General features: G+C 41.3%; 1 protein-coding gene across 2 annotated transcripts; it reads right to left on the reverse strand.

Moving 5' to 3' along the window:
* Positions 1 to 1,313: 1,313 nt before the first annotated feature.
* LOC118236779 (nucleolar and coiled-body phosphoprotein 1-like) lies at positions 1,314 to 19,486 on the reverse strand. 2 transcript variants are annotated; one of them, XM_035435404.1, is made up of 23 exons: positions 19,248 to 19,486; positions 18,683 to 18,738; positions 17,272 to 17,390; positions 16,645 to 16,764; positions 16,028 to 16,146; positions 15,191 to 15,322; positions 13,103 to 13,315; positions 12,832 to 12,939; positions 11,533 to 11,748; positions 10,796 to 11,104; positions 9,296 to 9,451; positions 9,036 to 9,173; positions 8,656 to 8,788; positions 8,325 to 8,452; positions 8,186 to 8,228; positions 7,232 to 7,308; positions 5,097 to 5,337; positions 4,820 to 4,899; positions 4,091 to 4,382; positions 3,073 to 3,657; positions 2,328 to 2,467; positions 1,707 to 1,747; positions 1,314 to 1,409 (listed from the first exon to the last, which is right to left on the reverse strand). In XM_035435404.1, the coding sequence occupies exons 1-22, from the start codon at positions 19,362 to 19,364 to the stop codon at positions 1,721 to 1,723; spliced, it is 3,549 nt and encodes a 1,182-aa protein (XP_035291295.1). In that variant the 5' UTR covers positions 19,365 to 19,486; the 3' UTR covers positions 1,314 to 1,409; positions 1,707 to 1,720. The 2 variants fall into 2 exon arrangements, with proteins under 2 accessions (XP_035291295.1, XP_035291296.1); XM_035435405.1 differs by having other exon boundaries at positions 5,193 to 5,337; positions 19,248 to 19,485.
* Between the last annotated feature and the right edge of the window lie 5,254 nt (positions 19,487 to 24,740).

A 24,740-nucleotide genomic window follows, 5' to 3' on the forward strand; every position in this document is an offset into this window, starting at 1 on the left:
CACGAAATGCCAAAAAAAAAGAAGAAAAAAACTAACAGCAAAGTCTCTTTCCAAATACAACGATACAGGAGTTTCATCCAACTGTGCATATCTGTGCAAAGTCTCAACTAAAGTACGCCAGTATTCCAGGGCACAGTGTCAATATTGTTCAAAATCATTTTTTCCTGACAAGGTTTTAAAAGAATGTGCTATTTGTCATGCTCACCACTACATCACTAGCTTGCTCATTTGTCAATCAAGCAAACAACTATCCAGCAAGAAGCTTGACTCCAAAATAGAAAGCTAATGTTGTAGCTAGTTGGTTAGTCAGTTAAACTTCTTTCTATTACAACAAGAATGGTACTGTGAGGACAATGTCATGAATTAATTTCGTCATTGCAGTGGAAACTTAGGAGTGTTCCCAAGTCGCCACATTTGTTCACAGCAAATATGAGGTAGTTGAACCACCTTCCCACCTCACCTGTTAAATGGTGCAGCTAGCGTTGTGTGTTTGTGAAATGGAAATAAGACATCCAGGAAGCTCAACCTTGTACATTCCAATGAATGAAACAAATAACTACGTTAAAGAATACAATCTTTTCTACATGAATTTAGGCAAAATATCTTAGAACTGAAAAAGGAAAGGATCATTTCTCCCTTTTTTTGTTCAGTGGAAAAAATCTAAATATTTTCTGAAAGCCAAATATTTGTAATTCAAAACAAAGAAAATTTTATTAAAAGTTTCCATCAAAAAAATAAAGATAAAACAGAAAGGTTCACATTTTGTCCCATTATCTATTGTGACTTAAAGATTGGTTTGTAAACAGAAATTTCTTGACAACTATCACAGTGAGGTTATTTAGTATCAATTTAAGCTCCTCACTCCCAAAATGAACATTAACCTGCACAGGCACATTCTTACAACAGATGCTTATAATACTCTTGGCTCAGAAATTGGATTTTCAATGCAAAGTAATTATTCTGTTTAGGACTGAGGAGGTTATGCACTAAAAGCATTCCCTGTTTTTACCTGAATAAAAAACACTTTTCAAGATGCATCATAACATCCAGTAGGTGTTATGGGTTATCTTTCATCTTAAAATACTATTGAATGTATGTTTATTGTTCCTTGCCTTCAAAGTGTAACGCAACTCCAAACCCCTTCAACAGAAACAGAACTAAAACTCATACCATGCGTGAGACAGCAAGAACTAATTTCACATTCAAGGTTAAATAGTTAAGAAAACTAATAAGCTAACAGAAATTACCCCCCCCCACCCCCACCCACCCACAAGTCATACAAAAACCTATGCAGCCATTAGTTGATTATTTTAAAAAATCCTTTTTCCTTCCCAAACAACATTCTCAATGTGATGGTCCTTTCCACCTGGCTAGCAGCTCATCGATTTCCAGGTAAGTGATGGCACCCCCTTGTGAGAAAAAGAAAAACATCGCTGAAGTGTCTATTCCAATGCAATGTTGCCTTATTGCAGGAATGGCCAACCCAGGTCCTGGCGAGCCGCAGGGTCAGCTGGTTTTGTTTTTTTGTTTATACTCGGCTTTCAATTGATCAATTAAAGCAGTTGACTCACCTCACCGGGTTTCTTTGGTCTAAGTGGTGAAAACAAAAACCAGCAGACACTGTGGCTCCCCAGGACCAGGGTTGGCCACCTGGAAAGCCATGATATTTATTATTAAGTATTTAAAATCAAAAGCTCTCTACGCACCCAGTGATACAGGATTATTTGTTCTTGGAAGACTTCTTTTTCTGGGGAAAAAAGAAGAAGAAAAAAATTTACATTGTATAAGGTGTTGGTCTGGACAGAGAGAGACAGAATGAGGGACATGGAGAGAGAGAAGAAACCAAAGACAAAAAGGCTGTGCACTGGCAGAATGACATAATTTGATGCATTTCATTATTTTAGTTTATTTTTCTTATTTCTGTTACCAGAACCTGTAAGTGTGACGGGAAAACACTTTTTGTTTATATTTTTTATAACGAGGCGTGCTCCTACACTCTCTCTCTCTCTCTCTCTCTCTCCGTGCCCCCCTCAGAGAAATTAAAGTAAAAGTTCAGAAGGCCAAAAATAAATGTTTCCCTGTGTCTTTAAACCCAGGGGTTTATTGTCACGGCTACGTTGAAAGAAAAATTACATGAAAGTCCTTCCAGGACATAGCTTTAAAAGCATCAAACACGGTTTGTTTCTGTCCTGGGAGGGAATAAGTAACACGTATTCCCAAATACTCACTTGAGAACCACAGCGAACAAAGTACAAGTTATTCAAAGGTTCGGATTCTCTGTACCGTAGAGTGGAAGGGTCATAGGTCAGAGGTCAGCTACTCCATACCTTTCCTGTGGAGCTCTTGGTGAATGCGGGACTGGTCCCCAGGGATACAGGGGTGTCAGGACTGAGCTTTGCTGGGGGCTTAAAGGGTGTCATCTCCATCTTCATCTTCTTCTCCTTCTTTTCCTTCAGTTTGTTTTTCTCTGTGGAATTTTAATGAATGGCAAATAATTAATGGCCTCATCAGATAGCCCTACTCTTCAATGACAGTATGGTCGGCTGATATATCAGGACGATAATTATTGAATGCAGTAATGACTGTCACCACCATATGGTGCATTACCTTTCCTTGTGCCTTTTTATTTTTAATTATACCTGAAGCGGGTTAGTAAACAACGAAATTAAAAAGGGTGCGTGAAATGCTTCCTGTGAAAAAAGCATTACCGCTATCTATTGGGTGTTGATAAGACAGCCAATCAGCACCAAGGTTGTACAGCTTCCATGTGATCATGTTATGTGTTTTTATCAATCACATGGAGCTGCGGGGCCTTACTGCTGATTGGCTGCTTTATGATCACCCAACAGATAAAACAGTGGTGAGGTTTTTTTCCGGAAGCATTCCACACGGCCTCTGAAATGTGGTTGTTTACTACCTCATCAGGCATAATTAAAGAGAAAAAGATGAAAAAAAAGGCAATACACCACACGGTGGCCATGACCATTATTGCATTCAAAAATATATCTGATATATCGCCCTTCCCTACAACTAAGAAAATGAGAAATGAAAAAGTTAAAGAGAAGCACAGACTTTTTTTCTTCTTTTCCGAAAGGGGGCTGGAATTCACAGCAATGGAGGGAGATGCGTCCTCCACCACAATCTTTATCTCCTCCGCGGCCGCCACCTCAGTAGGCTCCTTCTGCTTCCCTTTCTTGTCTTTCTTTTTTTTCTTGGGCGGAGATGGCAGAGGAGTTTCCGGCTCTGCTTTCACCTTTTTGGGGCCCTTTTTTTCTGACTTTTTCTTCTTTTTTGGGGCCTCCTGCTCATCCGTTTCGGGCGTGGCCGGTGTCGGGAACGGCCTCTTGCCGGGTGTGGCATTGGGTGCAGCTGCCTTCCCTGGTGTTTTAGATGAGGCTCCTGATTGACTGGTCGTGACTGTGGGCTGCTGTGAGACTGTAGCCAGAGGTGTGGCTTTCTTATTCTTTTTGGGTTTCTTGTCCTTTTTCTGGACTGTGGGTGTCCCATTCTCCACCGCCACCTCTTTTGCAAGCATTGCTGCCATCATTTTCTTTTTAAGCTTCTTCTTTCTTTTCTTCAGTGATTTGGCTGAGAGGACGAGAGTTGTGGAGCCACAGTTTACAGCTGAATCGGCATCCAGCTCAGCCACATCTTCATCTGCAAACAGAGGAATAATTTCAACCTGCAGTGCATATAAAGTGGTGGACACACAGTGTGATTTTTCAAAGCACCAATGCGTGACTTTTAATCTAGTCTTCATCTTTCCCGTCAATGCATTATTATGTTTAGTCATCTATATCGCAGCCACGCTTATACACAGCTTACTTTGTTACACGCTATCCATTTCTATTGCAGCACACTGACTGTGAAATTCATGTCATTCAAATTCATGAGATTTGAACCCGCATCCTCCCAGAATACAAACTCAGAGGCATCAGAACACCACTCCCTACTCATAAAACTAAACCGTCACTCATCTGCACTGAAGAGCAGGGTCTTGATCAGGGAATCAGACTGAAGGTTTTAACATTGAGGCAGGATAGCTGGTTGATCCAGTGCTGCTCACCACCCGTTTGGCTGCTGCTCTTACCTGAGAGGCCAAACGCCAGCTTCTTCTCCACATCCGTACTTTTCCCGGAGTCACTGCATCCCCCAGCTGGAGACGAAGCGGCTAGCGCCGGCTGTTCGTTTTCGACGATCTCGGTCTCTGGCTGGCCCGTTTTCTTCTTCTTCTTCTTCTTCTTTTTCTTCTTGGCAGGGAGTTCCGTTTCCTCTTCGACCCTCTTCCTCTTGGCCAGTGGAGCTGGGGTCTCTACCGATGATGGGGCGTCTGCCGGGGGGGTCTCAACAGCAGGCTCAACAGGCACTTCCTCAGGTACAGACTGCAGACAGAGAAGAGAACAATAATGTTATTTAATATAAAACAGAAAACAAATCCAACATAAAAGAAACTAGAAAAAAAAAGATCATCATAAATCCAAGGCACATTTGACATATTTGAGTAATTTCTGAACACATTTATATGAATATCATATAATTGTTTGCTAGCTTCGTTAACATAATTGTTTTCTGTTTTGGGCAATATTCTTCCATAAACAGACCAGTTCCCAGTTCCACCCTGACTTTCATGTGTTCTTTAACTCTGAGTGCTTCTGTGTTTAGCTGAATTTAACAGTAAAAAATGTTTAAAAAAAACAGAAAATACAGCAAAAGACCCAAAACAGTGTTCGGGGGTAGAATATCCTGCAAACACGAACAAGCAAAATGAAAATCAGTAATGTTCACACATGCTCCTGAGATCAACCTGAAATGCTCTAACCTGAGGAGTCTCGGATTTGGCGTTCAGTGGGCTAGCATCACCCTCGGATACCTCCTCCTCTTTGGGGGTGTCCTCAGCAGCTGAACACACAAGATTTAAGGGATTAAATGGGTTTAAGCTGGGTTCAAGTTTAAATGAGGGTCACAAAGTTCAGACCACTGCCCAAACTGTACATTAAACCTTACCAACCCCAACAATCTCAAGAAATAAAAACAAAATAAACCATTTGTTTGGCCTATGATGGGGAGATGATGCAGTATATTGGGGGTTGGGGTACCTTTGCGTGCCTCTGCTATTAATTCATCCAGATCGATGGGAGTACTGTCCAAACAGGGCTCCTTCAGGGCACGTGGAGCGGGGGAGCTGTTCTTACCCTTCACAGGGACCTCAGGGCTGGCGTTCTCATCCTCAAACAGCGTAGAATTCTTCTTCTTTTTCTTGCCCTTTTTCTTCCCTTCTTTGCTTTTCTTGCTCTTTGGTGTGGACTTCAGGCATGGGGCCACGGGCTCTGGAGGAGGCTGGAAACGATTCACGTGTCATTTGGATGAATGGAGAATGCGGAATCCTACAACTGCCCCCTTCAGGACAAGCTGCCACATTACAAGCTTGCACAAGGACTGTATGCCAATTTCCAGCTACTGCAAGAGTGCAGGTATGTTTCTTATAGGCCTGTCAAAGTTAACGCGATAATAACACGTTAGCGCAAATTCGTTTTAACGCCACTAATTTTGTTAACGCACGTTCTGTTATGAACATTTGCCCGACCCTTATGCTGCGTTCAAGACAACTCAGAACTAGTAAAAAACGAGGCCCGACTTGTGAAAAAAGCAACTGAACGGTCGTAGAACTCAGAATTATAGGTCAGAAATTCGAGCATCATTTCAGAGCTCCGACTTTTCCGACTTCCGGATTGGGGACGTCACATTAAGATAAATGGCGGCATTTGTAGTTTGTGGTAAGGAAGAAAAATGGTGTATTTAGGCTTTTCATGCATTTTCATTTGGGTGTGTGATTATGTGACATGTGTTGGTATCGTTTATGTTTCCCATTCATTATAGCAATATATGAAATTTAAAAGTTACGATATCCATCAGCAACTTTTTTTGCTAGCCAGCGTAGCTAGAAAACATTATTTTGCTCAGAAATAAATGCTGCAAATGATATAACGAAACACCTGACAGTGATACCATATTTACATTTCAGTACTACTGCAGCCTAACTAGTTTCGCGGTTTCACTCTGTTTACTCATTTAATATACTCCTTAACAATAAAATACAGCAGTGTTTTCTGTGGGAATCCATGTTATCCCGAGTAAAACAGCATGGACGCAGTTTTTCATTGTCTGGGCATATCGTTCAGAAGAAGGGACCTGCCCTGTTGTCCGACAATGTAAACAGGCTTGTCTGTTTAAGCAAGTGGCTCGGTGCAAAGAAATCGAAGTAGCCTAACTGTTGTATCCAAAGAAATGGAAGTATAGCCTAACTACAATATCCTAGCTCGAGTCCTAGTTCTGTATTATACTCCCTTTCCATTGTTTCCTGCTCACTTTATTTATTGTTTGTTTTATTTTGTATCATCCTGTTTTGATCCCATATAGTAGAAGAAGATGTTTTTGTGAGCCTTTATTTTCCCCATGTGAGGTTGGACACAATTACGTTGTGTGATTTGCTTTAGAAGTGCGAGGGATCCAGGGAATGATCTTTGAGTAATGGAAAATTTAGCTGACCAATGTACCGGTTGTACAATGTGTCTGTTGTTGCGATGCATTGAGGTCCATCGTTTTGTGTTAATGCTTAAAATAACAGGGGATGTTTTAGTGAACCTTTATAAGCGTAAAGTTGGACACACTACATTGTGTGACTACTCATATTACTAAGTAATGTTAAATTTAGCAGGTCAATATGCCCATCTGTTGTTGCCTGTTGGGCTTGAGTTTTCCATGTTATGATTTGAGCATATTTTGTTATGCTAAATGCAGCACCTTTGAGGGTTTCTGGACAATATGTGTCATTGTTTTGGGTTGTTAATTGATTTCCAATAATAAATAAACATACATTTGCATAAAGCAAGCATATTTGTCCACTCCCATGTTGATAAGAGTATTAAACACTTGAAAAATATCCCTTTAAGCTACATTTTGAACAGATAAAAAATGTGTGATTAATTTGCGATTAATCGCGATTAAATATGGACAATCATGCGATTAATCGCGATTAAATATTTTAATCGATTGACAGCCCTAGTTTTTTATATTTTTGTGAAAATGCAATATTTACTGTGGCCTCCGAGGTCTTATGATCCTGTTGCATATCCAAACATCCATCTGCCAAAAACGGCTGTAGGCATCAGGATTTTGCTGTTAAGGAAGCAGTCTTTTGGTCCATACAGGAGTGATTAACAGCTGTACCCACCTGGGAGGTCTCCTCTTCACCAGGACTGCCGGTCTCTGAGCTCTGTTCTTCTGTGGCTGGGATGGCCTTTTCTGAGGCTGTATATGAACAAACGTCACATCCACAGGCACGTCACTATGGTAACCATACTTCCATTTATCACAGAAAATACGACAGACAGACACGCATCTACACCAACCACAGACACATTACTACAGGTCTCACACACCTACACCAACTACAGACACATTACTACAGGTCTCACACACCTACACAAACTACAGACACATTACTACAGGTCTCACACACCTACACCACCCATAGACATATTACTACAGGTCTCACACACCTACACCACCCACAGACACATCACTACAGGTCTCACACACCTACACCACCCAGACACATTACTACAGGTCTCACACACCGACACCACCCACAGACACATTACTACAGGTCTCACACACCTACACCACCCACAGACACATCACTACAGGTCTCACACACCTACACCACCCAGACACATTACTACAGGTCTCACACACCGACACCACCCACAGACACATTACTACAGGTCTCACACACCTACACCACCCAGACACATTACTACAGGTCTTACACACCGACACCACCCACAGACAAACTAGGACCGCTAATTTCTAATGACTGTGGAATTGCAGATGGAATTATGAGACTGACATTTGTTCTTTTCAAACAGAAAGCAGCATTTCAGCACATGTCCATGTACAAACAAGACAGTCATTGTTGCATGAGTTAATTAGGAAGAGATTTTCAATTGTTTTAGCAAGAATCAATCCGTCAGAGAACCCAATTAAATGTACAACATGACAAACAATCAGTGCCATGAATTTCAGCATGCGAGGTCTGCTGACCGAGGTGCAAAACCTGACAAATGCACTACAGGTCACATCATTGTGAAAGAAGGAAAGGAAGACAGCTGACGAAATATGTCACCTTCCAGAAGGACAGGCTCAGGGCTCTTCAGTGCAGTCACTTCCTGTGAAGACAAGACATGCATCCATCATGTGAACCATGAAATAAGAGATCGCACGGACAGCTTGCACTCACACACCCAGTGTGCACAAAGTTTCACCTGAGCAGGTGTAGGTGTGGGTTCCTCCTCTTCCTTTCTTTCAGGTGAGGCGGGCGTGGCTGGCGAAATAGCAGCAGCAGTAGCAGTAGCATCAGGCGCTTTGTCTGTGGGGGTCTTCACAGCTTCAACTAGAGGAATGCCAATTCAAATATTTCAAGATGCACTGTTAGGTTGTATCGAGAAACAAAAGCAGTACGGGAAGCACTGTTCCCTTTATCTGCCTTTTATAGTCATTGTAAGAATTTAGGTCATTTCCTGTGTGCGTTTCATTCCCACCAAGTTTTTTCTCACGCCACCAGAATTGTGAAACGCGCAACTGAAACATCCTTACCAGCGGGGGGAGTCTCTTCGTTTTCTGAAGAGTCCTCACTGCTACCTCCTTTTGAAGGCACAGGGATCTTGGGTGTGGACTTGGGTACTGCCTCAGGCGTGGCCAGCACTGCCTTAGACAACACCGGGACATTCTGATGGTGGGTATGAAATGAGAAGATCTATCAGGTCTGATCTGCGGCCCTTTCAAGGTGCAATAACCAAAAGAGTTTGCCCGCTCTTGCAAACGGCTTAACAAATGGTTTGAGTCAATCAAAAAATCAGCAAAAAGTCAAGGTTTCAATTACAGAACTGCTATAAAATATTGAGTAGTCTAACAGAATCACAGAGCTTCTTGTTTTCACAAAGAAACTTAATCCACACAGCGATTGTGCTGCTGACCTTTGGCTGAGCCTCTTCCTCAGTGTCTGAGGAATCTGAGCCCTCATCCTCCTCCGCGGGCTCTGGTACTGTAGGTTTGGCAACGGGTGTGGCTTTAGGTGTGGCCAGCACAGCTTTTGCCTTGGGAGTCCCTGCCACCTTTTGATTGACGCAAAATTGAGAAATGGGGAAAGCACACGTTTGGAATGGGGCGACTGTTCAAGGTTCATCTTTAAACATGCACCACGAGTATAAACTGACCGTGAGGGCGTGACACTGACCTTCACTATGACCTCTTTATCGCTCCCCGAGGTCTCCGAGCTCTCGCTGTCCTCATTGGCAGGAGCTGCTGTTTTGGGTGCGGCTTTGGGCGTGGCGCTGGCCTGGCCCTGGGTCTTCACAGCCGCTGGCTTCTCTGGGGTGATGGGTGTCGGCTTCTATTCAACGTTTAAAAACAACAAACGCTTGGATGCATTCTTGGAAGCGAGCCCCAGTTAGCTTACTGTTGCCTGCACTTTCCCACACATACAAGCCAGTAATGAGCACCCACAGAGAAAAACACCGTTTTGATAGACTGGCGGGAGGGGAAAGGCCGCCGTTACTGTGGGGGGAATTCACACAGAATTTGTCATACAAAGGGAGGCACCCCTACGAGAAAATTAAAAAGGGAAGCTGTATGTAGGCTAGTATAATGTTTGCAAAAATGTTGTGCGTACACGTTTTCACCTAACAGAAGTTTCATGAAGAGGATATAATCAGACAGACGGTTCGGTCAATTAACAATTACAGTGCATGCCAAACTTTAATCTATAAAAACATATGGGTAAATATGTCTGACAGGCCACAACCTGCTAGATACAAATAGCTGACTGCTTGATTTTAGCATCTGGAAGTAAAGGGCTATAGAGCTTTAAAATCAACAGTGCGAATCACCGCAATAAACTGGAGACAGGCAGATCTGTCCAAAATAAGAAGCCTCATCTTGTTCATGGATAACGTTCAACCCGAACCCACCCTACCAGTCCGAAGGCTAACTGTAACTCAATTTGCGAAGTCAAAGGAAGACCAAATGCCAGTTTCTAAGCCTTTCCCATTGCTACAATGTCCTCAATAGGTTCTTCCAAATTATCACAAATGCACTCTTCCTAAGCATGTACTTCCACTAGCGAATCAGCCTACTGCCTGTGGAAAACCTCCAAGGATGAGGCCATGGCCAAACAGTCACTGCACTACTGGACTGCCAGCCAGTTGCCAATGACTCAGACAGGACTAGATTGGACTGTGGGCTTCTGGGTACTTAAAACCTAGAATAAGTGCAGCAGGTGGACAGGCTACCAAAGATGACAGATTGTGCATATTCTTACTTAATGGTTAGTTCCTGCATTCCTACCAACTTATACGCGTTTTAATGACTACCGAATCCAGTTGGTACCAGGTGGTTCAAATCAGTAGTCTGTAGAAAACCCAGAGCTCGAGTACTGTACTTGGTCATACCTACATATGAATACTCACAAAACCCCTCTTCACTGCTCTGCAGTTCCCTGCTAGGGAAGTAATGAACTTCAGTCCCTGATCTTTGCTACTTTCACTGAATTAGAGCGCCTGCTAAATGGCAGTAAAGTATCAACTGGAATGTTTCTAGGGAGGCAGAATGCTTGATGTAGAATTACAGAGATGAATATCTGGTTGGCATACAGAATCTGTGCCCAGAACACCCAACAGGCTCCTGATTTTAACAGGTCTGCCTCTGGCACAGCAGTCAGTACTAGGAAGTAACTAACCTTCTTAACAGCAGCCTTCTCCTCCTCGCTCTCCGAATCGTCCGTGCTCTCGCTCCCTGAACTCCCTTCTTTCTTTGCGGCCGCAGGCGCTTTGGGTGTAGCCATAGCCCGGCTGGGGGAGGGTGGGATGGGCTTGGCCGGAGTCGCCGGAAGCTTCTTGGGCGGTGCCTCCGCCTCGCTATCCGAGGATTCTGTGCTCTCGCTCTCCTCCTTCTTAGCGGGTGCCGTGGCCTTGGGTGTGGCCTTGGCCTTGCCAGGGGTTGCCACAGCAACCGGCTTTGCTGGGGTGACCGGAGCGGCCTTTGTCTTCTGGAAGACATGAGCACATCTGTGTACCCCTTGATCTGACATGTCATCATATCCTGAGTGTCATACCACAGGGTGGGGCACAGCTCAGCATAATTTTATATCCTTACTATTAAATTTTTTTAAATGGCATATCATACAACCAGAAATTTCAGTGCAATGGATTTACTGGGAGATTGTACTAATAATAATAATGTGAAAATACAATAGGGCAGTGAAGAAACCTCTGGCATCTCCTGCTATATTGGCAGAATTCATATGAAATTCATAATGTCCCCTATAAAATTACGATATTTTTGTTTCACCTTGCATAGGTTGCACGACTCTTCTTGTATGGTTGATACCTATCTCCCTCTTTGAAAAACAACCAACAACATCGTCATTTTGAATGTAAATTTTGTCTGAAACAAGAAATAAACAAAAAAAAAAACCTTTAGAAGTGGAGCAGCCTCCTCTTCGCTCTCCGAATCGTCTGTGCTCCCGCTCTCCGAGCTTTTGGCCTCCTTCCCCGAAGCAGGGGCCTTGGAACTAGCTTTATCCTGGCTGGGGGTGGGCTGGCCAGGCTTCCCTGGGCCCACAGAGCCCCCCTTGGTTGGGGTTTGCTTGGCTTGGGCTCCAGCTGTAGCTTTAGGCATTGCCGGTGCTTTCTAAAGCCAAATTCAAACAGAAACAGTGTAAACAGGAACTTCTGTGGCTGCCCCTATCAAGGACTGATGGCAGGCATTAACACTAGAACAGCTGTTTGAAAGTTAAACAGTGTAATTACTATGTAATACCTACCATAGCACAAAATAAACAAAAAAAGAATACAGTTTTTGTAATAGGCATACTAGGACACATTCAAAAACTAAAACATTGCATTTCAAAATAAAATTACAAAATGGTATGGTAAATTAGTATGTGCAGGGTTTTCCATCAATACTATTTTACAATGCTTAAATAAAATAATAAAAGTATACAACTAAGCCTGAGGTCTACTTAGCAAATGTATTACTTGATAACCTCATTCCCACTCTGACAGGCAGTGGGTTTACATGATGCTTGAAAAAGTCAATGTATTGTATTAGTCCGGCTAAAACTGGACTTAAAATATATAACTTTAAAAGATTGAATTCAATCTTCTACTGGGACATTTGCCGTTTATTGAGGGTGTGACAGAAAATTTCAGTGCCGCTGACTATAATCAAATGTTTTTCACATTTGCCGTTCGATTGAGCAAGTACCATTCAAAACAAAAAAAAAAGGCGACAAACAACCTTTTCTGTGAGAAATGCATTGTTGAGCTCACGTGCATACACTGCTGGCGACATTCTAAAGCTCCGTTTTGCCCTCCCTAATACCATGGCGAAAAAAATACATTTCTGGATGGACGAGGAGACCAACTTCATGCTATCACAACTAAAGGAGTTAAATATCCTAAAATACATGGATGGAAGAAAAACGCGGAATGGCGAACTATTCAAAAAAAGTTGCGACAAAATTGGAGGAAGCAGGATTTGTAAGAAGCCTTCATCAGACACCTCTGGTCAATAAATTTATTCTTTCCGAGTCATGTATACTGGGACAATGACAATAACCCAATTAAATCTCATCTTTGGCCAAATCGAGCTATTAATATAGATCGATTTCAACTGTGCATGTAAAAGCACTGAGTGTGTTCATTGATGGGTTGTCACTGAGAAGTGCATGCTCTACACAGAACCACTCTGCCCATCTCAGGTGAGACTCACCTGTGCAGGTGTCTCCTCCTCGCTGTCGCTGTCTGAACTCTCAGACTTTCTGGCTGCTGTGGGTGTGGCCACTTTGCTGGGTGGAGCTTTTGTGGGAGTTACCTTCTTCTGTAAGCCAAACACACACACATCACACACACACACAAGCACACAGGGCAGGGGACATGCTTCAGCATATGTTGGGGTCTGTCATATCGGTCTGTTTGTGAATGTGTCATTACACAGGAAGGGCGCAGGACCCCATTACACAACATGATGTAAAAACTCCCACCTGCACTGGAGCCTTCTCCTCCTCTTCCTCACTCTCCGAGTCGTCCGTGTTGTCTGAGCTCTCGGCCTTCTTCCCTGAAGCCGGGGCCTTGGGTGCAGCTTTAGCCTGCATGGGGGTGGGCTGGCTGAGCTTGGCAGGTTCTGCGGGAGCTCCCTTGGCTGGAGCTGGCTTCTCAGGATTTCTGGCAGCTGATTTCGGGGTCAGGGTTGCCTTCTAAAAAACCCAGTGCAGAATTAACAAAGGCAGCCAGGGAAAAGCCTACAGCTCTCATTACTGCTTCCTGGAAAGTTCTCACTGATGGCCCACAATCCTTTGCCATGTGCTCGTAGATATAAAGGGGTAGTTTTGAGAACAAGACAGGTTTGCTAACAGATGAAATCAGTTGTAACCTGGAACTTACCAAAAACCTGAAAGTGGAAGCTAGAATAGTAGTTCCACAAATGAGCCCTATCCAAAAGGGGAAAGCCTTCATTTTGCACAGTTCTGGCCTGTACTAGGTGATATGATTATACTGAAGTGTAATTATTTAATTTTATTTTATTCTTTTTTTAAATGCAGAACCACATGCATTTGTTCGCAAGAAGCATCTTAAATGATTTCTTAATTTTCCCAAGATTGTCATTTTTAAGGAGAGATTGACATTAGCCATCAAAAACGCATCACGCCATCTCACATCACATGAACACAATATTGAAACACCAAATTGTCCCACACTCGTTATTTTTCGGGAACTAGGTGTCCTAAAAATTCTGTGAACAGACCCCCCCCGCCCCCCAGACTCTTTGATGATTGACGTGTCAATTTCTCAGGTGGGACTCATCTCTTCCTCACTGTCAGAGTCCTCACTGTAGCTCTCAGCCTTGCTGGTGGCTACTGGTGTTGCTAAGGCCTTGGTGGGCATGGCATTAGTGGTGGCTACATAGCTCAGGAGGTAAGAACGGTTGTCTGGCAGTCGGAGGGTTGCCGGTTTGATCCCCCGCCCTGGGCGTGTCGAAGTGTCCCTGAGCAATACACCTAACCCCTTAATTGCTCCCAACGAGCTGATTGGTACCTTGCATGGCAGCCTTTCACCGTGTGTGTGTGAATGAGAGGCATCCATTTTAAAGCGCTTTGGATAAAATGCTATATAAATGCAGTCCATTTACCATTTCTGTAACACATGAGAAAGTATCAAGTAGCCAACCAGAACTTTTCACCATAAACTTTGGTGCCACACCAAAGAGCGAGCTGGCCAGATACAACTGTAAAATTTGTATTTTAGTATTTTATTGAACTGAAATGTGTGCTAAAATGTAACCCAGAAAAGGCAGTTACAATAAGTGGCATACATACTCTGCAAGCACATTTGCTTTGTGCAGTTGCTTCCCTGGTTCAGGAATAGATGACTGACTCGTGGGGGTCATAGCGTGTCACAGATGGCCTCAGAGGGGGCAGAATTTCAAAGGTTCAAAGGTCACTTGGCCTTGTGTCCTAGCAGTCCAGGCCCTCTGTGGCCAAATGGCGGAGAACGTCTTCCCCGTATGTCAACAGGTTTTACTTTGCGTGACACAGCACACAATTTAGGTCTTATATGAGATATGATGGTCAAAGTATTGGAAAAAGGTGACCAACTATTTAAGGAACAGACCCCTGCTAAAAGGTTATTCTAATTACCAAGCAGGAAAGTAATTACCGAACATGGAATCAAGTTTAAAGATTGTGCTACACACCTGCAAATTATACCAAGTCCAGCAGGATCAGGATTTGATAATGGAACAGAGACCCCCATCCACACAACAGAACAGTGCCATAACAGGATTTGCTACAGAGTGAGTATTCACATATGCAAACAAGAAACTGTACCTACTAACCGCTTAGTTAAAGTAATATTTATACTGAATGTTATTTCTGTTTATATGCCGCAAACTTTATTTTTCAACCAAGATAAATGTAATATTCTGAAATGATTGTCAAATGTAAAATTTCACCCAGGTTTATAGAATAAGTAACAATGCCCAAGACGGATTTGACGGATGATTTTGGTAATATATATCTAGTGAGTGTTAAGTTTAAAGTATGCCTTTGTCCTGACATACAGTATGACCTCACCTGTGACGCAGGATCCTCATCTTCACTATCCGATTCACTGTCACTGTCTGAGCTCGCTGCTTTTTTGGAGGTAGGGACTGCAGGGACCTTACTGTCTTCTACAGGAGTAGGTTCTGGGACGATCGATGGCTTCTTAAAAATAAAAAAAAAAGAACAGCACACACATTAGATACACTGTTTTAAAAAAAAACACCAACTCAATGTGCAACTAATGCTTCTTCAAAAACAACTTTTTCACACCAATTTCTATAGTAGATAGTAGTGATAGTAGAATCATGTTTTTGCAAACTGCCCATTATTAAATTTTAAGTTCTAAGTCTCATCTCAAAACAGCTGTGACAGTGGAATCTCATCTCTGCTCTTTGATTGGCAGTGCCAATATGAGCTCAGCACTATTTTTGTGAGGTGTGTGGTGGAGTTGGGGTGAGGGTGGGACTAGGTGTCACAGAGGCTGCAATGGGCGCTGTCCCTGCCGGGTCAGGTGACTCAGGCATGCCGTTAGTTTAGGGGTTCCCCCTGCATTCTGCCATACCAAATATAACAAGTATGAGTGTGACACAGTATCTGGGTTTCAGCAAGAACAATCACTCACCAGAACCAAGCTATCTGAATGAACTTTTTTGGCCGGATTATTGACTGGTCTATAAGAGTTCCACATTAGCAGCAGCAAGGGATGAAAAACATAATTTAGCAGCATGAATACTATGGAATGCACTTAACTGAATGGTACTGCTGTTTCTTTATAACCCAGGATAAATAGCCCATATACATTACATTTACTTGTGTGAAAGGTAAGTACACAATGGGAGCACAAAATTAAGGAGGTGCTGGACTAACTTTAGGCACTGGCGCCTCCTCTTCGCTCCTCGAGTCATCGCTGCTCTCAGACTTCGCCTGTGAGGCGGGCTTGGCATCATTTACCACCTCAGAGATGGGGTCCAGGCCATTTTGGGGGCCTGAGGGGTGAGATGCACATAAAAAACAGATGCTCAAATGGCTGCATCCCCATTTCATTCCTGTCAGCCAATAATTGTCTGGTTATGCACCTATTTAATATTTGGGGGTTCAAACGGGCATACAAAATCAATTATTCAGTGCCCCAATTCTGCTTTGTTTTCTCCAAAGACCATATGGCATTGTGTTCTTCAAAAGTGAATAAGAAAACCTGGCAAACAGATGTGCAGACACGCATAGCTTCAGGCAGAAGAACAAATAAATAATTCAAATAAATGGGTCTCCTTCATTAGTATTTACAGCAAAAAACAATACAATGTTTTTATTAATTTCATTTTGATGAATTACAAACATTCATAATACTGAATCCAGGTAACAGACTAAACATCTCAAGTGAAATATTCAAATGATTTGTCTTGTTTTTTTAAAAACTTTCTGCATGAACTTAACTAGTATCTATACCTGTTTGGTACCATCTCCACCCTCACCCTCAAACTCACTGTCAGAGTCCTTGGGTGCTTGAGCATCAGCAGGAACTGGGTGAGAGTCGCTGGGGGCCCCAGCCACTTCAATGATGGGTTTGGTTTCCACTGCTTCAACTCCCTTTTCAGGAGTTGAATCTTGGACAGACGAGAGTTTTCAATAAAGAATTTATTAGAGTGGAATAATGCTCAAAAAATAACAGTTATTTGATACCATTTGTAAAGACTATGTATATCTAGATATGTGTTTAAGAGTTTACAACGGACACAGCTTTTGTTGTGTGGGCCCCATTACTGGTAATGTGCTGCAAGAAAATATTTTCTCATATTTGCTGTAAAAACAACTCCTTCCAAGTCCAGAGTTAAGTTATTAAAACTACACGTTCCATTCTAGAAAGAAAAATTGTACTGTGTTACTGAGTTACGAGCTTTGTCCTATTCTTACAACTTTTCTCCAGAACTTCATTTTTCTATTGTTTCGGCTTTGAACACACATCTTGTAAAGTTCTATTTAACTGGCATTAAAATGAACACGAGTCGCAAGTCGTCCAAGAGGAGGGCATTTGCTAAGCAAATTACTTTTACACTACAAACAAGAAACGGGCCTCTCCAGCATATGTATATGGCTTCACAAGTTGCCTGTACCTTGCAAAACTTTATCTTCATCTTTTCCCAGTTTTTCAAAGTCAACAGTAGGGTCCAACTTCTTCACAATGTCTGTGTCAATGTCAGGTTCCTCCTTTGTCTTCACAGCATCAGAAGCTCTGAAGCAGGTTCATGCTTATTTAGTTAGCTTAAAATTGACATTGTCTCACTTGTAACTTGTAGCTTTACAAAATAAGTAATTGTACCTTACTGAACCCGTGTTCAGCAGTTGTCTACGATCATGAAAATGCACTTTTTGTACGTCGCTTTGGATAAAAGCGTCTGCTAAATGAATGTAATGTAATGTAATGTTGTAACCAATGCACTGTAAACAGAAAACTGGCCACACTTTATAATTTATGAATAGCCAATGTGTACTATTCATAAATTACAAACATATGGATGAATTATTCTACCACTGGCCCACATGTTGATTTTTAAAAATCCTAATAAATGTAATTAATTCAATACACTTAATAAAAAAAGTCTAAATGAAAGTGACAAATTATGGAAAAATACACGTGTGTACCATTTCAAGCTGCTTCTAAATATTAACTCTCAATTTCAGGAAAGTTTTGAGACACTGCATTCTGCGCCGTTAAAGGTGAAATACTCACAGAAAGACTAATTTGGGGAAAAAATTAATAATTTTGGCAAAATGTTTGATACAAGTCCCATAAGGGACAAGGATGTACCTTGCCAGAAAAGTCACCCCTGTATGTTATATCACATTTGCAATATGATTAAAAAGCGACGGAACAGCACACCCATAGTCGTGGTGGAGGGGTTACTTTATTTTTTCAATTAAGACATTAAACACTCATAATATTTTATTTTTTTTAAACCTTACATAAAATTATGATTTAATTAACGGATCTTCATTATTTTATACAACTGAAAATTAGCTAATGTATTTGCCTCGTGCTATTTTTGCTTACCCAAGCTTTATTTGCGTGAAACAGTTTAGTGCCTAGCAGAACAGTTCATTTTAAATGGTACAACGAGGATATTTGCTTATTCGCAAGTTTCCCGTTTTGACCACTACTTTTCAAGTAAGCTGCAGTGACTTTCAAAGAGTGACTTCTTTTTTCTAGCTTTAGATTCTGGAGTCTAGAGGACATACTGTTCGGTGGGGGAGGGGCTGAAACCAAAGTAAACAAGCTATGATCGCTTATGCACAAAATATTAAATAAAATGAAACCTGTTGTCCTATCTTACGTGAATTTTCGTAATATTATAAAGGTGAAACATAGTCAAATCAGTAATTTTATGGAGAAAGAATTCCAGAGATAAGCTCAAGAACGTAGCTCTCCAACACAAAGGGAAAGCAAGTAGGCTAGTTCACAGCGGAAATGTGTGCGTAAATTACCTAGTTATTTCATGTACAACTGGATATGAGCAACGGACTTACTTTGCCCAACTCTTGTAGATATCATGTAGAGTAGTCGCCACCGCTGCAGTTTCATTCTATGCAACAACGAAGTAACAAAGTTAAAACACAGAATGAGCAACGCCCCCCGCTAAGCATCCTTAGCGCACTATTAGTTGCAAGTTGCAGCGCAAATAAATAAAGTAATACATTTTCAATATGTTGAAATGTACGACTAGTCAATGCAGTGCTTCTTCTTGGTAATTTTACGCGTTTTTCCGAAGTGGTGAGACCAGCTGAATCCCTGGCCTGGCGTTACGTAATTCGTTCACACATGGTGTCCTGGAGCCAGGCAGAATTACAGAAAACATCCAATTTTGCAAATATATGAAAGCTAATAATAATATACAGACATTTGCATGCAGGACGCATTGATATATAAATAGGTTGACCTATTAGATTACGTCGGGTTTACATTTCAATAAAACCAAAGATATCCGTTCTAGTCGTTTGAATGCGTAAAAATCAATTTAGCTAAGACATGCAAGCTAAGACAGCAACATGGTGCGTCACAGCGCCCTACGAAGACTGGAATGCGTAAATTTACCTGTGTAACATGCTTTTTGAGCACGTTAGCAGCTTTCTGGTAACCGTTCTCTTTCAAATGCAAATAAATCAAATGCAATAGTTCATATTTTGACGCGTCATCGCCCTCAGAATTCATTTTTTTGTATTGTAAAATACCGTCTTTTATAAATTGTATGAATGAAACTTGGACTGCCAATTAACTTCAGCTACATTTCGTGGAGACGTCCATGCTTCTACCAAATGTCACCTTTGAACCAGACAAGAGCTACCCCTTCTTTTCACTTGCATCTTGGGATGTGTAGGCTAGTTCATATTAGTCACGCTGGAGGGACCCTGACTCAGGAGTTGCCTACCTCCGGAGTCCCCAAGCCCGGGCCTGGCGAACACCCGTGTTCGCTGGTTTTCTTGCCAACCTTAGTGGTAATTCTTAAAGTATGAAGGGATGTAATTCTTTTCAGATGGGAATTTTAAAGTATAATGAGGGATGATTTCTTAATGCCACCTATGTCAGACACGTAGTGCATTAATATTCAATCCAACTAATGCTTTAATCTTCTGTAATGTGCCGTGACAAATGGTTTGTTTTGAAAGATGTTGCATCTTCTATTGTTTAATTGGTGGATTAATGACAATAAAGTGCTAAATGGGAAAGTAATTGGTCTGTTGAGTCTCACTCTCCAGACATGCCACCGGCCTACAACATGGTTACTGATTGTTCGTCCGAAATATCTGCTCTTGGTGATGCTCCACCACCCCATATTGTAATCCCTCTTCATCTCCTTTACCCTTACAATTGTTCTTGTTCCCCTCCCTCTCACTTGTTCCATTCTTGTAAACACAAATTGAAAGATGACTTCTTTCATGCACAAACAATTGCTTATTTGCTGGACAAGTACAAAGTATGTACAGTAGAGATTCATAATTATAGAAGTAATTGTGAATTGTGAACAAATGATTTAATTTTGTTGACAAAGCTTTCTTCACTGCATTTTGTACTATGTGTAGATGGTTATGTTTATCATTACCATTTCATAATGAAAACATCCAGAAATAACTGTTTTGTAAACTTTTTATCATTGGCTTATTTATGTTATTGCGGTGACATGTTGATCATCGCGTCATTGATATTGACTTAGCAATTGAGAAAAGGTATTGGAGTGCCTGGAATTTTGTGTGCACAATATGCGTAATACCAGTATCACACAGTAGGTGGTACTGGTTAACTATTGGAAGATATGCTCAGCTCATCCTCAACAGGCGAGTGTGCTCTCTACAGGTAGTGAACAAAAAAGTGTGAAGTCACTTAAGAGGATGTCGGGCCATTGTGTGCTGGCAGTAAGACCCATATAGACTATGGTATAGAATCTTCTAGCCTCTGAAATTCCGCAGGAAGAATAAACAGCACTCTTCCAGGAGAAAGATAATGATGTCATTGAGGCAAGCAATGAATGCTCTCTCATGCATCATTGCAGAACATCCCATGAATGCCCAACAGGCATGTATTGATACAACGTTGATACAGCATAAGCGAGGAGTCAGACTTGGTAGTCAAACTATTAGCTGACTATTCAGGCTCTGCGGATGGGGGCACTGTCATCAAATACTACACACCTCTCTGTCATGAAGAAATACTTTCAAATTGGGTGAAGACAACCAAACAGTATCTTTAAGTTCATTAAGTATCATTGGCAAAGATTTACAAGGGCACCCAAAGAAAATGTGACCCACACTATTGTGGAACCATCAGAACCATTCACGGTTGAAAAACTGTGCTTTCATTCTTTGTCCATTACCTGCACAACCATACATTTAAATTAGTTTTATATCATGCTGCTATTATATGTTTGTCTTTATTGCACTTTCTAGCATCTGCTCACATACAAATCAATACCAAACATACACAAAGGATCATGTTGTACAAAAGCAAAAGCCCTTAAGAAAATGTCCTGTTTGTTGTCCCCCCCAAAGTGGAAATGAGATCTACATCCTTGCCATATATTGAGCTGATAGCATGGGGATGGGAGTGGGTGAATTGGCTTTGGGTTCTCAATTATTAATTTGTGACTCAGGTAGGTAGAACAAAACATACACAGGGCATTCTGTGGTTGCTGCAGTTTTTATCAAGAGAAAATATATCACAAATGCCATGAATTTATGTTTGTACACAGAAGGGACTCTGTAATTCTATGTCTCTGTGCATCAATAATAAATAAGTGAACAAATAAATAAGATAGGCCAGTAGTAGTGGGCAGGTAGAACTACAGCTTCCAGTAATGAAACACATCTCCGTGTGGTGTGCTGTCAGTGGCAAAACAACAGGAACTCAAAAGTTTGAATCTTATGGGGAAAATTGAGTCAGTCAGTGCATTATGCTTGTTTATTTGCTGGCAGGCACCTCTATCCAGGGCAATGCACACAGCTTGCTTTTTCATTTACTCTGCTGGATATTTACTGAGACAGTTCTGATTAATACTTTTTCTCACGGACTCAATGGCAGAGAGGGGAATGGAACTGGGAGAGGAAAATAACAGGGATCAGCTCAAACTCAGCCCCACAGCCCTCACACTTTGGCCTTGCTGTTGTTTCGTTTTATAACGACAAATAACAGGGTTGCTATTTCATGTATTTAAGTCTTCCACCACCAAGGGGGCAGTATAGTCTCCAGCCACAAGTTTAAAAAATCATTAATTTCATTGTGGCCACCATCTTCTCAATTAATCATCCAGTTCCCACTTGATCGTGATGCATAGGAATGAAAGTACAATGTTTATGTTCATTCAGAATTTGTATGCTGATTTATTTAACAGTGGTTTTGAAAGTCAGATTTGCAGCAACCTAAGACATAATAATAATAATAATAATAATAATAATAATAGCTACTAGCGGCAATGAAGTGGCCAAGCACTATGACAGACTAAACATCTGATTCAGCTCACTGGGTACAGTGGCACCGTCTACACACGTTTACATGTATGGCAATGTGTATCCCTGCTTTTCACCCAATGCAAACTGAGATCAGCTCCAGCCCCTCCTGCAACCCAGACCAGGAATAAACTATTTAAATAATGGAATAAATACAATTATACAGTTTGTGTGACTGTTAAAAATGTATTTGGCATCATATTTTAACATGAACTAAGCTTTCAACAACATTGATGGATTTGTGTGTGTGTGTGTGTGTGTGTGTGTGTGTGTGTGTGTGTGTGCGTATGCAGGGCTTATTTCCTATATGAGGAAATAAATATATAAGTCTGGTTGCAGAAACAGTATAATGATGCTTGCATAGAGGAGCCCCTGAGGTTTTTTTAGAAGACAGCCAGAAAGCTCCCACTCACACCTCAACACCTCAGTCTAATCTGGAATGGTTTCAATCACGTTTAGGATTGTTGCAGAACAAACTGTGGAACAATATGTGCAGCGAATGTGAAGACTACGTCTGACTGCTCTAATCAAATGCACAAATACTCTTGCTCTTTCACGCACACGCCTTTTCTCTAACACACATATGCGCACAGTTTCAAAAGAGTGATTATAGAGCAACCCACTTGTAAGAATAGAACATAACTTTCACAACAGCTTTTAATGAAATAGAGCAATTACAGTACTGTACAGTGAAAATGTATTCTTCAAAGAGTCTAAAGAGTTTGGAGACATTTTCTTGAGCTAGAGAAGATAAGATGTTTCTGTACACTTCAGAATTCATTCTGCTGTTGCTATCGGCAGTTACATCATCAGTGAAGACAAGTGAGCCAGCACTTGCGGCAGCCATACTACATGCCCAAATCGTAACACCCCCACCATTATGTTTCACAGATGACAGGGGTGCTGTCAATCTTGGGCAGTTCTGTTTAATCTTCATACTTTGCTCTTTCTATCTCTCTGCTACAAGATAATCTAGGTCTCATCTGTCCGCAAGACCTTTTTCCAGAACTTTATAGGCTCTTTTAAGTGCCTCTTAGCAAACTGTAACCCAGCCATCCTGTTTTTGTGGATAACTAGTGGTCTGCATCTTCCAGCATAGCTTGTGTAGTTATGTTCGCGAAGTCTTCTGAGGACACTAGTCACTGATGCATCCACAACTACCTCCTGAAGAGTGTTTCTGATCTGTGGGACAGGTATTTGAATTTTTTTCTTCATTATGATGAGAATTGTTTAGTCATCAACTGCAGAGGTCTTTCTTGGCCAACAATGTTTCAGACAGTTCAGGCACCCTAAGGTTTGGCCTACTGTATGTCTCTGACAGTTTCTTTCCTTATTTCTCAGCCTCATAATGGCTTCCTTGACTTTCATTGGTTAAACTCTGATCCTCATGTTGACACACCAATGACATACACTAAACGCAAGAAAAAGCCTTGAATCAAAATTAGATTCTGAAAGCAATCTTATACCTGCACTAAGTAAGCAATTAAACACACCTGACTAATCATAAAAACCTGGGAACCCATTTGTCCCAAACATTATGGTGCGATTAAATGTGGGGACTTTATATATAAAAGTGCCGGAATTTCTACATGGTGACATCAAAATGTATAATTATACCCTTTAATAAAAGCTGAGAATCTACACTTTAACCGTATGTGAATGGTTTAATTACAAAACTACAATTGTGGAGTACAGAGCCAATCAAAAGATATTTCTTTTGATAAATAACATTTTCACAAAACACCATGCTGTGAAACAGAGAACTGTTTCCTGAAATGCCAACATCAGTTTTTAATTCACATTAAACTGACCTTGGGTCATACAGAACTCTGCAATAGACATGATTCTATGACATTTTGATGAATCTTTTATGAAACCCTATTTTTCAGTGTTTACCAGAAAATAGGTCCACTTTTCAGGAAATAGGCTTTCAGACCTGCCCCAGAATGTTCAAGAAAATTTAATAAAAAATTACATTCAGCTCTGTATTTTTAAAGTTAAATTTTTCATTGTCTCTTTGGTTTCCAACTTGTCACCAGTTCTTTATTTTTGAAACTATTTTCTTTCCCTTTAAAAAAAAAGTATTTGAAAAAGTTGCCCTAGGTGGGTTGTGACTGTTTTATAATGACATACAGTCCTTTCTTTTTGTCATTTCTGTTCTATATATTTCAGGCCTGATTTACTTTAGTGCCATTTAACAGCAAAGCAAAGTTGTTTCTTTCTTTCCTTCCCACACAAGCAAGCCTCATAAAAAATCTCTGGGCTGGAACACCAGCCTTTCTCTGTCTGTTTTATGTTTTTGGCCCTGTCAAACCATTCCACCTCACACTCCTGCACTCCTGTGGTGAGAATGACTCCTAACCCTTTCGTTTCTTTATTTATTTGGGGGGGGGGGGGTTAAAACAACTAAGCATACAATGGCCACCTCGTTTATAAAAAGTGAGATTGAAGACATGGCTAGATGGCAGGCTTTAGCCAAACAGAATTTGCTACTCCTGTGATGGCCTAGGACACTCCTGCCTAAAGCAGGAACTTTCAAACCCAGTCCTGAGAATCCATTATAGTTAATCTCTTGATCAATTTGAGGTTG

This window comes from Anguilla anguilla, chromosome 9 (assembly GCF_013347855.1).
Source record: "Anguilla anguilla isolate fAngAng1 chromosome 9, fAngAng1.pri, whole genome shotgun sequence".
NCBI lineage: Eukaryota > Metazoa > Chordata > Actinopteri > Anguilliformes > Anguillidae > Anguilla > Anguilla anguilla.

Excerpts from the sequence above, each read along its gene's own strand:
- LOC118236779 (XM_035435404.1), bottom strand. The coding sequence starts at position 19,364 with ATGAATTCTGAGGGCGATGACGCGTCAAAATATGAACTATTGCATTTG. Across the intron at positions 8,453-8,655 it reads CGAAGAGACTCCCCCCGCTG|TTGAAGCTGTGAAGACCCCC; the intron begins GTAAGGATGTTT and ends GCATTCCTCTAG. Across the intron at positions 2,468-3,072 it reads TTCGGAAAAGAAGAAAAAAA|AGAAAAACAAACTGAAGGAA; the intron begins GTCTGTGCTTCT and ends AAAATTCCACAG.